Genomic DNA, 15826 nt, shown 5'->3' on the forward strand with positions numbered 1-15826 from the left:
AATTAATGCAAATTGTGGTGCTATCAGGAGAATAAATGTGAACAACATCACAGGCCATTTCTGTTTGCTGCCAAATAACTTTAGTAATTTACTACATTAAGAATCAATATAAAAATAATGCTTTTCAAATGCAGATCTATCAATCTTCAGGTAGCTGCACAGCAAACATTTATAACTTAATCTAAAAACTATATAAAACATTTTTAGGCCACCTTGATTGTGTTTAATTAAAATTATAATCAAGATGGCACAGTTTCCCATAGCCAAGTTTCTCCAAATATAAAAGACAAAAGAAACATTCATTGTATAAACAAGGTGAGATGAATAGTTAATATTCCAATTAGTGTAAAAGCTAAGTTTTTAAAATAGGCATCTGCGAAATGTATAGCAGTTCTTTGATAAGTTAGTCACAGTTAAGCTCTTCTCTTTCTACATGGCAAAATATAATAAGCCACACATTGCAGTAGGTGCACACATGCCCAGACTTCTGGGGTTTCTTGATCAAGCCAAGCTCACCTTGGTCCTTCATTTTCAAATTAAAAAACTAAAAATACATCAGGCTTGAGTACTCCCTGCTCCTTCTCCCATGCAGCCAGGAAGAAAAGTTTGGAAGCTCTTGGTAGCGATTTTTCTTAAGCGTGCAAAATGCTGTTAAGCTAAGATGGTTGCTTCTGAACTCATTATGGCCACATGGGAGAAGAAGCATGCAAGTCTGAGGTCTGCTGAAACTCAGTCGTGTCTTGCTAAGTTGTGATTTAATGTAGACATTCAAATGCATCCACTGTATCATTTTACAGACTTTTTATTTTATTTTTTCTTAACTATTCCCCTAATATGGCCTCCTTCTACAGCCCCAGCGACCTAATGTTCAGATTTAATATAAAACATAATATTAAGACAAACTTAGTATTTCTACAGTTTAAAAAAATTGCAATACTAACATAAAACATTCTATTTTACTTGTTTGTTAAATCATACTTTTTTGTCCAGTCTCCAACACATTTTCCCCAATGTATTACATCCTTTTACTTAAACACCCATACTTATATTCAATGGTTGTACAAGTGGAAAACTGTGCAGCCAACTTTTCTACTCCCCCCTTCCTCTTCTGCCAGCAGCTCTCTCAACCCCTCAAACCCCTCTCCAGAACCACAGACTGAAGGGAAGGGTGTCATATGGCACTGCAGTGGGAAGGAGAATCACCTGAAAGCAGATGCGGGGATCTTGACCCAATGGTGCTCCACTTAATTTCATGTGAATTCCACAACAACCACAACCACACTGCAGACCCCATATGGCATGGCCCCACTGTTCAGGGGTGGGTGTGGGAACAGAAAAAGACAGTCGTAGAAACTGCCTTCAGCTGACACAGACATTGTATACAATCCTCAGTATTTATTTCATTTATTGCTCCTTTCATCAAATTCACGATCCCCTGAATGATTAATTTACTCTTTTACACTGAAAGAAACTATTGCTCACACATATCAAACAGAAAAAATAGCTATGTATTTCTATTATAATAGACACACAGAATAACGTTATGGGCCTCTGGTATTTAAATTACACAGATTTGCTGCTAAACATTTTTACAATAATCATACTAATTGCTGTTGCTACTCCCCCAGCATCTTCCATAGTCATTTTTACAGAGAACCAAAACTACAAACGGATATGGGAGGACTTGCGCTTATCTTCCAAGCAGAAGTTTCAAAGTCGTATTTCACACATCTGCACATCTGTTTCTGTGCACAGAACAAGAATCACAAGACTACAATTTACTATAATGATCCGCATTAAGGAAGCATTTTTGCCACTCTGCACGGATAGCCACAGGCCCTTAAGCGCACGGGTGTCCCAGAATTAGTTTGTTCAAAAGAATTATCCTGTTGCAAGTTCATGAAGAATAAAATTACCAGCAAGAAGTATAACTTTTCTATATGAAGCATTTGTTTAAAAAAAACAAGAAGTGGGCAGAGGTAATTATAATTAATCCATGTGGTGGGAACACGTATTGAGAGGAATCAATATCTTCAAATCAGCAGAGTACTCATTTTCAGTAAGAGTTCAAACATGACAATTTATTCCACTAAATATTCTGAACTTAATTGACTTAAATGGACCTAGGTGTTTCCAAAGGCAAAAGAAGATCAGGATGCCATTACCACATACTTTAACTGTTTATTTATTCCCTGTCTAGGAAGCCTGATTTAGGAGCTATAAAATGCAATCAGTACACAAACCAGAAGCTGGAATCATCTGCTAATGGAACTTTTAATTGAGAAGTGACCACTGACATGAGGTAATTCTTTCCATGTCGAATTGCTTGCAGAGACCTTTCTGCACTTTATCACAGTAAACAATCACTAACATATGCATTAAAGAAAATTTAAATACATTATGACCCAATAAATATCACAATCAATCAATACAATCTTTTCCCTTTCAAAGATTTAGTGTTAAAATACCACACTTTTAGTAGTCCTTTAGTGCTGGACACATATTTATAAATGCTGGTACTAAGTTTAGCCATTTGTAATGAAAAGATAATTGGTTATGTGAAAGGAACTGGTATAGGGAAGACAAGCATATTAGTTATGTTAAAACCATTTCAAAAATAAGTTAGGGAATTTTTAAAATCTGTTGAACAATACTGAGTTCTTATACTACTGAATCATTAGGAAATTCATACTATTTTGAAATTATTCAAAGACCACATTTATTTGTGATATTAACATATTGAATAAAAAGGCCCAAACAACCAAAGTAGAAGTTTACTTAATGGCAGTTTACTTAATGACATTTTTAAAAATTATTTTAGGAGACTTAAAAAGATTACCAAAAAAATTCTAGTTTTTCTTTGACATCTATTTGAGGCGACGATAAAGAAGGATAGAGCCAACCTAGGAGTTCTTCAAAGCATAGAGTAGGCTCAGATATCTGATCTGCTCCTGTTCCCCTTAGGAGTGTCTAGTTTTCTAGCAAATCACCTGGTCCCTCATCAACTGCATGACATGAAAGTTCAACATGCTTTTCCTATGGTGGAAATGTGGTACTGGAGAAAACCTTCCCTCTAGAATTTGTGTCTCCCATGAAGTTCTTGGAAGTTGAGAAGAAGAAGAAGAAGAAGAAGAAGAAGAAGAAGAAGAAGAAGAAGAAGAAGAAGAAGAAGAAGAAGGAGAAGAAAAAGAAGAAGAGTAGTAGTAGTAGTAGTAGTTTGGATTTGATATCCCGCCTTTCACTCCCTTTAAGGAGTCTCAAAGCGGCTAACATTCTCCTTTCCCTTCCTCCCCCACAACAAACACTTTGTGAGGTGAGTGGGGCTGAGAGACTTCAGAGAAGTGTGACTATCCCAAGGTCACCCAGCAGCTGCATGTGGAGGAGCGAAAATGCGAACCCGGTTCCCCAGATTACGAGACTACCGCTCTTAACCACTACACCACACTGGCTCTCTGCTCCAAAGCACTAGATTCAATTAGGCTTACTCCCCAGGTAAGTGAATTGGGATTGCAGCCATACTTAAACATATGAGTTTCAGGCAAATGATTTTTTAAAAACTGGAAGAAAAGCATGCAAGTGAAACAGTTCTGAAACAGTAACTCAACATTTTCACTTGGTTCTGCTGTAGTTGCCATCACCTTAAGATATTCCCTGCAGTTTCATACTGTTTCTGTTGCCACCTGAAAGTTCAACCTGTATTTATTTTCAAAATCTGCTGCCTCTTTGATCAATATTAGTCTATCAAAATGTTTTAAAGTGATTTATTGAGCCAATGAATCGATTACCTTATACCCTCCATAACTAAAAGTAAGCCTCACTGAACTGAATATGACTTATTTCAAGTAGAAGTGCATAGGATTGTTCTATAAATGTGGTATTCCTAAGTAGTTACAGCTGCAATCCTAACCTTTCTTACCTAGGAGAAAGCCCCACTGAATTCAATAGGACTTGCTTCTTAGTGGACATGGTTAGTACTGTGATATAAAGCATCTATAGTTCAAAGATATTTGGAGGGGGTAATATTCTTTCAAAATTGCAACTACCACAATGAAGAGCTTTTAATGTGTATTATTATAAATTGCCAGGGATCTAATGTAATTTATTCAAGACAGAACTGGAACAAGAGAGTTTTAAAAAAATGGATATCTGCATGAGTTGAGAAAATTTGATCCATAGTAACTATGATTAAGATAACTTATTACAAAAGAATACATATAAGCCATGTTTATGGTGAAATGGGTATTTTTGTAATATTTTAGAACAAGATCAATGATAATGTCCTACCCTATGCTGCTTTCATTCTCCGGTAGTAGTATTTCTTTATGCTCTTTATTTTATTTAATAATAAACGTTTGGGAGGATTAAAAATATTTGGAGTAAGAAGTATTCAACACTAACTAAAATATACTAGGTGATTACCACTGAATGGCTGGCTACACAGAATATAGGTAAATCATTCAATGTTAATGTATTTGTTTTCTGATAACACTGTCATATAAATAGAGCTCTTAGCAGCAACACTCTGCATTTTTTATTTATACAAATAAGAACTGGCATGCAGTTTATTTATACAAAGACTAAACAACTGCAGCATTTCAGAAATTATTTGGAAATGGATAAAAGGTAAGCATTTTTATAAAACTGAAGAATTTAACTAAAACCACAATACTGGCAGGGACCAAATAGTAAAACCGTGCCTTATCTTGCTACTGAATTCATCAGCTTTCCAAACATGCCAGTTAAAGGGTGTTTCTGCACCTGGGTACAGCTAATTATTAGTGATTATTCAGACTTCATAATCTATAACCTGCTAAGGAAGTCTTGTTAATTTTGTGTGTGAAGGCGATTCAGCTTGGAAAATGTGTTAGCCAAAAATGGTGTGTGTATCTTTTCACTTAAAACATAGAGCATTAAGTGGTAAGAATGTCAAGCATGAAGAATACAGCTGTGCACATTTAGCTATCAATATTGTTAAAGCAAATGTAACACATGATCAAAATGAAGACACCCTTCTCTTCATAGAAAGGGCAAAGGAAATGGATACAAACCTATTATTGTTTCCCAAGTACTTTCCATTTCTGAAAACATTCCATTAAAAATCCACTTCTATCTCATATACTACACAAGCAGCTCCTATTCACACATATCTGCAATTTTATTTATTTTTACCTTTCCAAGCATCCTCCCAAGGAAATAGTAGTGCCTTGCATATGACTCTCCAATGAGCATGTGTGCGGCAGGATTAGGGTAAAGCAGTCCTTCATTGGTGGTCTTAAAAAAACCTTGGTTAGGGTTAAATCCTGATTTAAGCAGTTCGTTCAGAAATTCTCTGAATATTCCACCCCCATCAATACCGGCTTCATCTAGACCATGGGCATTAAGTAAATGGACACGAATTCGTTTTTTCAAATCTGGTTCTAGAAAAAGAGAAAACAAGTTATGTAAGAATTTGCAAATGCACAACTCTTTACACATGCATGCATTTAAAAACAACTTTCTGAAGAAATACCATACAGTGGTGTGCCTAAAGGGTTAATAAAATATGCAATCTAAAAGTTCATGAGCTAAAACTCATCAATATTGTCCCAATGTAATGGATTCCCTCATGTTGGTTCTTTTTTCCAAAAAATCCACTGATGGGTAAAGTAGCCCCTTTAAAACATGTTATGAAGTCTGTTGACCTTATTGACATGCCTAATGTTATAAAACAATTGCAGTTCCACTTAAACAAAAATTAAAGGTGCATTTGGTTCAGGCTTTCTTCAGGACAAGTTGTTCTAAATAAGTGATGAGGAACCTGCGCCCCTGTAAGGTGCTGCTAGATAACTCCCATCAGATGACTCCATCTTAAGACTTACAGGGTTTATTTCTGGAACTCAACGACTGAATGAAGCCCCTCTGTGTTTATTGCTCGCTGAACTTAACATTTCTACAATGGTTCTGCCCTTAATTAGAAAGCAAGTACAGCTTCACCACCAAATGTTCACCTTGAAAGATGAAGCAAAACTGCCTGCTTTTATTCAGATCATGAGCTCTTTCAACTTACAATAGTCTATCCACCAGTAAGCTGTTCACAAATTAAATGTTTGAAATCCTACTGAAAGTACAAATATCCACTCACAACATGTGAAAAAACAGGCAACACATTGAAGAAATCTAGGCAAAATTAATGTGCAACAGGCTTTTTTATTTTTATTTTTAAAAAGCTTTTTTAAAATCCCAAAATAGAACATAGCTTCACAAGTGCCCGGTGGAGATAGATAGATAGATAGATAGATAGATAGATAGATAGATAGATAGATAGATAGATAGATGGATAGATGGAATTCCGAGGTAGAAAATTATTCATCTTCATATGGTGCACTAACCAAATTGGCTCACAATCTGGATGTAAGCTTTTCATGCAAGAAAATAGTATATAGCTCATATTTTTATAGTTCCCAAGGCAAGTGATTTTATTACTATGAACTTATTTGAGCATTAATTTAAAAACACATTACCATTTTCAGGGGAAAGTTTGTCGTACGCATCTTCATAAATATAATTTCTCCTGATAGTGACATTAATTCCATCCAGAAATGGGCCTTCTCCTTGAACCTCTTGTTTGTCAGCATAGATCAGCCTTTGAAATATCTTGTATAAATCGAGTAATAAAAGGGAGAGAAAAAGTAATCCCATTTAAATATGGATTTTCAATATCCCACAATTTCACAACATTCCAGCTTGCTTTCAAAACTGTGTTTAATGATAATATACTGGAGAGTTTGTTAATGTGTGTAAACTGTTAGTATAGGGAATAGTTTAAAAAAGTATTATGCCTGCATTAAGAAACTTGACGAATGCAAGTTTCAAGTTATAATTCTGTTCTGTACCACTTGCAAGTCTTGCACCAAAGCGAAACAACACGTTTCCCCTCCATTTATCATTGTCCTTTTGGGAAACAGTGATTTATTTCTCCCATGAAACTATCTTTCATTTCCTTGATAGGACTAGCACACATTGATGGCAGCACAATTCTGGGAATTCAGTTTGCTAATTAGCTGAAAGCTGTAGAGTCAACAAAAGAACCTTAGAAAGTTATTACAGTTTTTTTAAACTAAGAAGATGAAGACAGCCCTTTAAACAATAGGGACTTTGTGGTATACTTCAAAGGGCTGATGATTTTCAAAGTTATAACTAAATTATAGGTCGAGGTCAGGATCGCCCTACCCCATCCCCCAAAAGGCACTCCCCATTCTGAAATATAACACTGCTTTGGACTTTGTTTCTCTAGTGTTGCCCATCCTTTGCAACCAGAACAACAAATGACTGTTCAACACCAGCAAGGCATACACAGCTGTGATCACATAAGGCAACTTTCCCCAACCTGCTGCCCTGCAGGTGTTTTGGGCCACAATTCCCATCGTCTGTGAGCATTAGGCACACTAATGAAAGCTGAAGTCCAAAACACCTTCATTATGTGAGGCTGGGAGAGGAGGTGCGAAGAATAGCTTTGGCACATCTAGGATTTAAAAAAGAAAATATCACACCTCGAGGCACATACAAACATCCCCAGCCGCTTTAAGACAGAGGCACTAAAACTGAAGAACCTTTGAACCATGCCACCACTCACTTGTGATTTTAAAATGGCATCTGGAATGATAGGATCACCCAGAAAGATCGCCTATTTCTGTGTTGCAGAACAGGGTCCTTTACAAATCATGTAGCAAGATTCCGTATTTAGCAAATACATTGCTTTATGCTAACTATCAAAAGTACAATACTTAAAGAGATGATGTACCTTTACTCTTTCTTCAAAAGGAACCACAAAAGGTAGCTCAGTCAATATTGCAAGTTGTCGTTCCTCAGACACGGAAAGAGGTGCTGGATCCAACCCCACTTTTTAAATTGAAAGTCAGAGAGGGAGAGGGAGAGAGAGCTCAGTTTTAGTGCACAATACAATATACTACTTTTCCATTCTTCTCTGGATGGTAAAGACACCACTCCATACAGAGAGCCAAGCTTGCTGACTGTATAAAGCAATGATAAACTGAGATCCAAATACTTGTGTGGGGAGTTACTGCTCATATACTTACACTTGGTGGCATTTCTTCCTACTGAACCATCCACATACTTTGTGCCACTCAACACGTAGTTCCCAAACTCAAAGGATACTGGGAATGGTCTCCAATGCAAAGTGAGACGCTGTAGTTCAGAAATGAAACTGTAGGAAGTCCCACCAGGTATACAAATGCACACACTTGATTGTATAGCCCTAACTGAGTCCTGGCTATAGTCACTGGAACAGAAGAGGTGTAGTCTGTGTTAAACTGTACACCTCATATAAACGTTCATGTGGACAAAGGCAAACCAATTTGGTTGGAACTGAAAACTCCTCAAACAAAAAAAGTACAAAATTTTAGTTATCTGAGTAAATGATGAAAGATCTATTCCCAAGCACAGGCAGACACTGTCTGCAGGAATGGTAAAAATTATTGGAAGACTGGGTATGTATGACTTGAGTATTAAAGCAGAAGCAATTCATCATCATCTGTTTGCAGGGTAGTAGTGACTAGCTGGCCTTTCAATAGCAAGCATCAGCAGTAACAGATACTATACTTTTGAGCTCCTCAAGCTATTTTTAACTAGAGCTATTAAGAGTGCCTATTTAGTGCAACAGAAACAGAGCTGGGAATTTTTGGCAAATACCAATATTGTAAGCCCTTGGAATGAGTGTTTTCCTAACTTTCAGTAAACAGTTTTAATTACAGTCAACGTATGCTATCTATTAAGCTAAGGGTTAAAAGCGTTTTAAAACAAAGTGCATGTACAGCAAAGGTAAACCACTATCTAACTTCAGCAGTTCAATTATTCTGGTCAATTAGTCAATTTTATCTACATTGCCCCATCAACGTTTCCATCTTTAAAGAGAAATATGGGATGGAGTCATCAATACACAAGACATTTAGAACTCAAGAGCTTGCCATTTAAGTAAATGAAAAAGCACAAATAAACATAGCCATATGTGAGTCAGTGGTTCTTTCACACTAATTGATTCTAGCCCATATGGAGTCAAGTGGGATTAAACAAATCATAAACACACTGTTATGTGCCCTTCTTCACACAATCATGTTGATCACATCTTTTTTCATTTCAAGGGCATTCAGTCAAGAAAGGTAGAGGAACAACCTATGGAAGATTAAGCCTTTATTTCATCAAGAAATTAAAGTGAACAGGCAGAGAAAACTGATTTTGGATGCAAATCTATCAGTTGCACAGATAAGAGGACATCAAACACAGTGGAATTTCAAGTACCTACCAACTGGCCATGTAAAAAGGTACTGGTCTTTAGTGGGTACCATCAATTGTCTAGGTAAAATTTAGCTGTTGGTATATTAACAACTGCTGGCATGAATGTAGGAAAAATCCTACTTCATCAAACCAAGGGTTTATCTAGTCCAGCATCCTGTCTAGTTGTCCCACAGTGGCCAACCAGATATTTGGGGAAGCCCCAAAGAGGACATGAGCACAATGTATTGTTTCCCAGCAACTACAATTCAGAAGCATGCTATTGCCAATGAACTGCATTGTGACTGGAGGACAAATTCTCTTAAATGCTGTATCAACAGATTGGGAAAGCTCACATTCCAGAAACAGGCTCTCAATTTATTAAAAGAAAGAAAAGATGCAACATCTTCAGTTTCCGAGGCAAAGCAATATTGTCTTACCATCTAGAGTAGACTGCAGAGGTCCTATTCTTCCCATTCTTCTCACTCTCCATACATGCCTGGCTGATGGCACATAAAGCTGTGTAACCTAGTTGTTTATTAAATATAATAGTTAAATATTTCATGTCAAAACCTTAAGACAAAAGTATTTCCTGCAGTTTAATCATTATCATTATCAGAAACAGAGTTTCAAATGACATACAGCTCTGTTAGGATACAGCAAACCATGGTCTAGGAAAACAGACACCATGTATTAAAATAATGCTCAACTCAAAACACCGCTCCAAATTCCTAAATTCTGATTAATTCTACCACTGGGCAACAGAGCAAGGCATCACAAGTTTATCAGGGAATATGATAAATACCTTGTGTATTAATGCTACAATCCTACACAAAATTATTCCCAAGTATGTACCACTGAACTTAGTGCAACTTTATTCTTAGTAAACATGCATAGGACATGCCAAATATATCACAAATAGAGAACTGAGAACAAGTGACGTAAACATGCCAAATGCTTCAAGGAGTCAAGAGAACACCTGCACACCAGAATTGTACTAAAGTACATATGTGATTATTAATACCAGGAGTTTGATTTTAAAAGGAAACTGAATTAAAATCTGTACTGAATTAAAATCTGTTTGATTTTAAAAGAATGAAAGAGTTTTTTAAAACAGCCACATCTGTATTACCTTATCTGCTCTAATGTTCTCCTGTTCTGAAAGCCAGTGGTTTGGTGGACAGAAATTCCTTCTTGTATCTCTAGATTTCAACATTTTCACCAAGTTAGTGATTACCTGGATGGCAGAAATATATCAATATAGATTGTAACTTTGTCCTTTTCAGAATACCACAGACAAAGAAGCAATGTTTTAAAATATACAATGTTACAGTATTTTTGTTCTTAAGAGACATGATTAAGTAATCAAATATTTGGCTGCATTTCATTAGATAATTTACTTTAAATTACTTCTTCATCAAAATAACTGAAATCTCTCAATATGTACCGTATTTTTCGCACCATAGGGCGCACCGGACCATAGGGCGCACCCAGTTTTTTGGGGGGGAAATAAAGGGGAAAAAATTATTTTCCCCCCAGGTGCGGGGCTGGGGCGGGGGAAGCTAGAGCTTCCCCCGACCCCAGCCCTCAAACAGGCAGCTCTCCGCAAGCAGCGGGAGCGCTCCCGCTGCTTGCGGAGAGTTCCGCGAAGCCTGGACGCGCTGAGCTCAGCGCGCCCAGGCTTCGGCATGCAGGCACCTCTCCGCAAGCAGCGGGAACGCTCCCGCTGCTTGCGGAGAGGTCCGCGAAGCCTGGACGCGCTGAGCTCAGCGCGCCCAGGCTTCGGCATGCAGGCACCTCTCCGCAAGCAGCGGGAGCCCAGCGCTGGGCTCCTGCTGCTTGCGGAGAGGTGTGCGAAGCCTGGAGAGCATGAGGGGTTGGTGCGCACCGACCCCTCTCACTCTCCAGGCTTCAGCGAAAGCCTGCATTCGCACCATAGGACGCACACACATTTCCCCTTCATTTTTGGAGGGGGAAAAGTGCGTCCTATGGTGCGAAAAATACGGTAAAAAAAAAAAAGGATTTCGAGGAAAGTCAAGGAAACAAAATTGTTTTCATTTAACATAATTTAGAATAGAATACCCAATTGTACCATTTATTAACTTAAATTTACATCCTGCCATTCTCTGGGCAGAAAACACACACTAAAAAAATAAATGAATGAATAAATAAATAAAGCATTTAAAAACAAATTTAAAACATAAAAACAACCACATACAATAAAACATCTAAAACAGATTTAAGAGCAGATGAAACAAAATTACATGTCTGGATAGGCTAGTTGAAACAGAAAAGTTTTCCACAAACATCTAAAACAGTACAGTCATGGCAATTGCCCAAAAGACAGGTGCTGCCACATTAAGGGAATTACTCCTTGCAAATGTAGACATGGCACAAGTTTCACAGATCAAAGTGATCGCATCAGTATGTACGGGGTAAGGTGATCTATTAAGTAATCTGGTCCCAAACAATTAAGAGCCTTTTGTACCTATAGTAACTCAGCCTAGTAGCCAACAGGTAGCCAGTGCCAATCTTTAAGCACAAGTATAATATTCTGACAGACTCTCATTCCTGACAACAATTGCACTGCCTCATTTTGCACTAACTTGTCTAAATAGTGGCTGTATTCGGATATACTGCTAAACCATGGTTCCGTATTATAAGAATGACCCACAGTAAGGCTCAGCAAAGTATTGCTTCCATTTCAGATTAACTGTTGTTTGTTATGACATCTGAACCCAGATAAACTGTGGGTAACCTTTACTATAGTTTGTTGGAATAGGCCATAGTTAAGATTAACCAGTTTGTACACTTCAGATGTCACAACAAGCGGCAGTTATTTCAAAATGGAACTGAGTATTTCTTAACTCCTCTTTACAAATGCACCCAAGGAGGAGATGGAAGTGTACAAGACCAAGGCTTGCTGCAGCTCACTGTTGTAAAGGTTTTACATTTGAACAAGCCAGTATCTACTCCTTATGATATAAGGACAAAGTTTCAGGAGGCAGGAGATCTGAGTAAGATACCCACATAGAAGTAGTTGCCCCACAGTTCCAGGCACCACCCAGAGGCAGCTTAAAATGCAAAATAGTTTACGGCTGTAAAAGATAAGGCTTTAGTAATACAGTCTAGGTGTTCATATATACATACAGCTTTTTGGCTCTACAGATACAGATACAGATACATACTAGCATAAAATATCTCTGTTGCTCCACCTTCAAGACACAACACAAACTCCAACTCATGGACAGATTGACTGACTAATGAGCTGACATGACTTAAACACTGGGTCATTGCCAGAGTAACTAACTGGCTTAGTTGACCTTGCCTGTTGATTTATCTCATACATCAGGTGATTTGTGACCATAAAAGAAATTCACACCTAGGTAAATATCCAGTTCCTCCAACAGTTACCAGTGCTAGATCACAGGTGATTATTGGAGGTAGGGAAAAGAATAATGCTAGAAAAGAGATGTTACATATTCTCTTCCTTGTGATATTCACAAGATCCAAGAATGCATATGATGATCCAAGACCCAGATCATAATTGAACATTTTAAGACACTCATCTTTAATTTATAAGACTAAACAAAATCCCTTCCCTTCCCATGCAGTTATATCAAGTTTGAAAGCAGCACAGTAGATGTATGGCACTATGAGCCAATAGGGGTTTTTTTATTTTAAAAAATGTAATTACTTCAATAATGTTTCAGCTGGTGCATTAGTGGGCAGATGCCAAAAGGAGCAAAAGAACTTAATGGACAATCAAAAAGGTTTCCTTTCCACATACTGAAGATATTTTTTTTAATGACCTGGTTTATTAAGTGAACTTTTTACAGGTTAGAAAACTACTGGTGGGGGGACCATTAGGAGATCTGTATCATTATGCAGAATCTTTTCCACCACTTTTTGCCCTTTGTAAAATTCAATGCAGGTTAGCCAAGTTGGTCACTCAAGCACTGATTCCATTAGGCCCTGATTGCAAACGTCATGAGATATTGCATGTGAAACCTTTCAAGCACGGAGGGAAGTAATCTGAAAGACATTCAAAGAAATGAATCTGAGGCAGAAATAGCCTTTAGGGCTTCTTCTTCTTTTGAGGGGGTGGGTGGCCAATTTCCTACAAGCCTGCTCAGAAACACACCAGAGCGGGGGGGGGGGGTTTACAAAAGGGAACCATTCTTTACTCTAAAAAGAGGCAAGAACATAAAGAGCCCTGCTGAATCACACCAGAGGCCTATCTATTCTTGTCCAACATCCCTTTTCTCACAATGACCAATTAAAAGCCCATGGGAAGCAGTGGCGTAGCATGGGGGGTGCAGGGGGGGCCGGCCGCACCGGGCGCAACATCGTGGGGGGGGGCGCGCTCGCACTCGCAGCTCTATGCCCCTACCTGGCTAGCTCACTCTCTCTCTCACTGCAGGGGGCGCAAATTACTTGCCTTGCTGACAACCCACGCTACGCCACTGATGGGAAGTGCAAAGGCAGGATGAAGAATCAGAATTGTAGAGTTGGAAGGGACCCAACGAGTCATCTAGTCCAACCCCCTACTATGCAGCTCTTACTGTCAAAACAGTGTTTGAAACACCCATTGTTCTAGGAGCATCTTGCCACAGGGAATTTCATTAGCGCGAGCAGTTTCTGAGCTCTGGGCGCAGGACTGTGCCTAAGATTTCAGATTAAAACTGCAGAGTGGAAGGAAAGGAGGACCTTTTTCTGCCTCCCCACTTCCAGCCACTCTCTGAAGACTGGAGAAGAGACCCTCTTAAGAATATTAGAGGGGTGGGCAGGGGAAGGCCTAGACCATGTGAAAAATGAACATATTTTAGCTGCCGTTCATTCATTTTCAAGCCTTGTATTCTTGTTATTAAAAAGATGCGCCTAGACATTCAGTTGCTGCGCCCATAACCTAGGTTTAAAGTGCCATTTAGCTCTTAGCTTTCATATCTCAGTTTCTAACACTGTCAAAAAGTTAATCCTAACATCTAGGCAAAATCTTCTTGTAATTTGAATCCGTCTGAATTTAGTATTCAGAAGCATGCAGTGTATGATTATAGAAGTAGTGCCTGGCTGTTGATTGCCTTATCCTCCATTAATTTGTCTCATCCCCTTTTAATGCCACCCATGTTGTCAGCCTGTGGAATGAATTCCTATGTGCTGCACTTCCTTTTATCTGACCTGAATCTTCTACAAACCAGCTTCATGGGGTGATCTTGGGCCCTAGATCGGGGCCCTATTATATTGGGGTGGGGAGAGACGGGGATAATTCTCTATCCACTTTCTCCATACCATGCCTAATAATTATCTAAATTTCTATCTTGTCCCCTCTTTATTCAGAAACTAAAACTAAATGTAACAGTGTAACTTTAAAAATTATTCTCTTAAGTAAGGTTCTGTTGTTTTTAACAATTGTTTTAGGAATCTCTTGAGCTTGGAAAACATTTAGAACTAGAATATGGGGAAAACATTTTGGTTTTTTGATAGAAACAAAACAAATTCATAAACTTGGTTACTTCAATAGGTTTGTATCCAATTTTTCATTAAAAAAATTCTGGGAGGGTGAAAACTAAGGATAAGTCAGGTTTGTCAACAGCAGAAGCATGCAAACAAGGATAAAACTATTTGTTTTGAAGTGGCACCTACAACCCCTCTCTTTCAGCTGCCCTTTGGCACCAAAGGAAGGGTAAATTTGTTGCAAACTGGTTCCTTTAAGTAAGAAGTTACTACTGTACATTAGAAGCAGGAATGCACATTGCTTGAGTGAGACACAGATTTCTTCCCTTCTTGGGGCAGATTTCAAAGAGAAAGATTGAACTGTGCATGTATGTCTAGGTAATAGGATTATTTTTTTTGTGATGGGTTATTTGATTATTGGTGAGAGCATCACCCACTACAACTTTTGTGCGAAAAATTGAATCTCATGCAAAAATGCAGGACTTGAAACCTTTAGGCCTACTGATTATATTCTACAAATCTCATTCAATTTGTTTATCATAGACTCCTACATTCACAGAACACGATAGAAGTGAAATTATAATGGGTTGGGTCTATGTTATATCTGACATATAGATCATAGAGTTGGAAGGGAAGCCAAGGATCATCTAATCCAACCTCCTTAAATGCAGGAATACACAGCTGTCACATACAGGGATCTAACCTGCAATCTTGGCGTTATCAGCACTCTGCTTTAACCAGCTGAGATTCTATCATTTTTGCATTGGGCAAAAGGGATGGGAAACCTGTAGCCCTCCAGATGTTGGACTCAATCTCCCATCAGCCATGGGGTATGTTCAGGGATGATGGGAGTCAGATCTGGAGGGCCACGTGTTTCCATTCCTTGGCCACAGAGGTGTATCTTGTGCAGTTCTATTTTTAAAGGCACAGAATACACACAGATTAAGAGAAATGTATTATATGTACCGTATTTTTCACTCCATAAGATGTACCTAGTTTTTGGAGGAGGAAAACAAGAAAAAAATATTCTGAATCTCAGAAGCCAGAATAACAAGAGGGATCGCTGTGCAGCGAAAGCAGCCATCCCTCTTGCTGTTCTGGCTTC

At 38.3% G+C, this 15826-nt stretch overlaps 1 protein-coding gene and 1 long non-coding RNA gene across 3 annotated transcripts in view; one reads left to right on the forward strand and one right to left on the reverse strand.

Annotated features, from left to right (window-relative positions):
* The window catches only part of LOC309353410, a 36472-nt gene that overhangs the window by 20497 nt on the left and 149 nt on the right, over positions 1-15826 (forward strand). Inside the window, exons 2-5 of the long non-coding RNA XR_014161819.1 lie at positions 2201-2302; positions 9138-9317; positions 13202-13571; positions 13752-15674. This is a non-coding gene — a long non-coding RNA (uncharacterized lncRNA). The remainder of the gene's footprint in view (positions 1-2200; positions 2303-9137; positions 9318-13201; positions 13572-13751; positions 15675-15826) is intronic.
* Positions 1-15826, reverse strand: part of UBE3C (ubiquitin protein ligase E3C) — a 58957-nt gene that overhangs the window by 12485 nt on the left and 30646 nt on the right. For both annotated transcript variants that reach the window (XR_014173289.1, XM_081931539.1), the window contains exons 14-18: positions 10400-10504; positions 9708-9795; positions 7781-7878; positions 6501-6633; positions 5170-5417 (exon numbers count right to left, since the gene is read on the reverse strand). Coding sequence is in view for 1 of the 2 variants with exons in the window: in XM_081931539.1 (XP_081787665.1) it covers positions 5170-5417; positions 6501-6633; positions 7781-7878; positions 9708-9795; positions 10400-10504 (672 nt within the window). In the remaining variant the exon portion in view is untranslated. The remainder of the gene's footprint in view (positions 1-5169; positions 5418-6500; positions 6634-7780; positions 7879-9707; positions 9796-10399; positions 10505-15826) is intronic.

The sequence above is a fragment of the Podarcis melisellensis genome, assembly GCF_964234715.1.
Source record: "Podarcis melisellensis genome assembly, chromosome: 12".
Lineage (NCBI taxonomy): Eukaryota > Metazoa > Chordata > Lepidosauria > Squamata > Lacertidae > Podarcis > Podarcis melisellensis.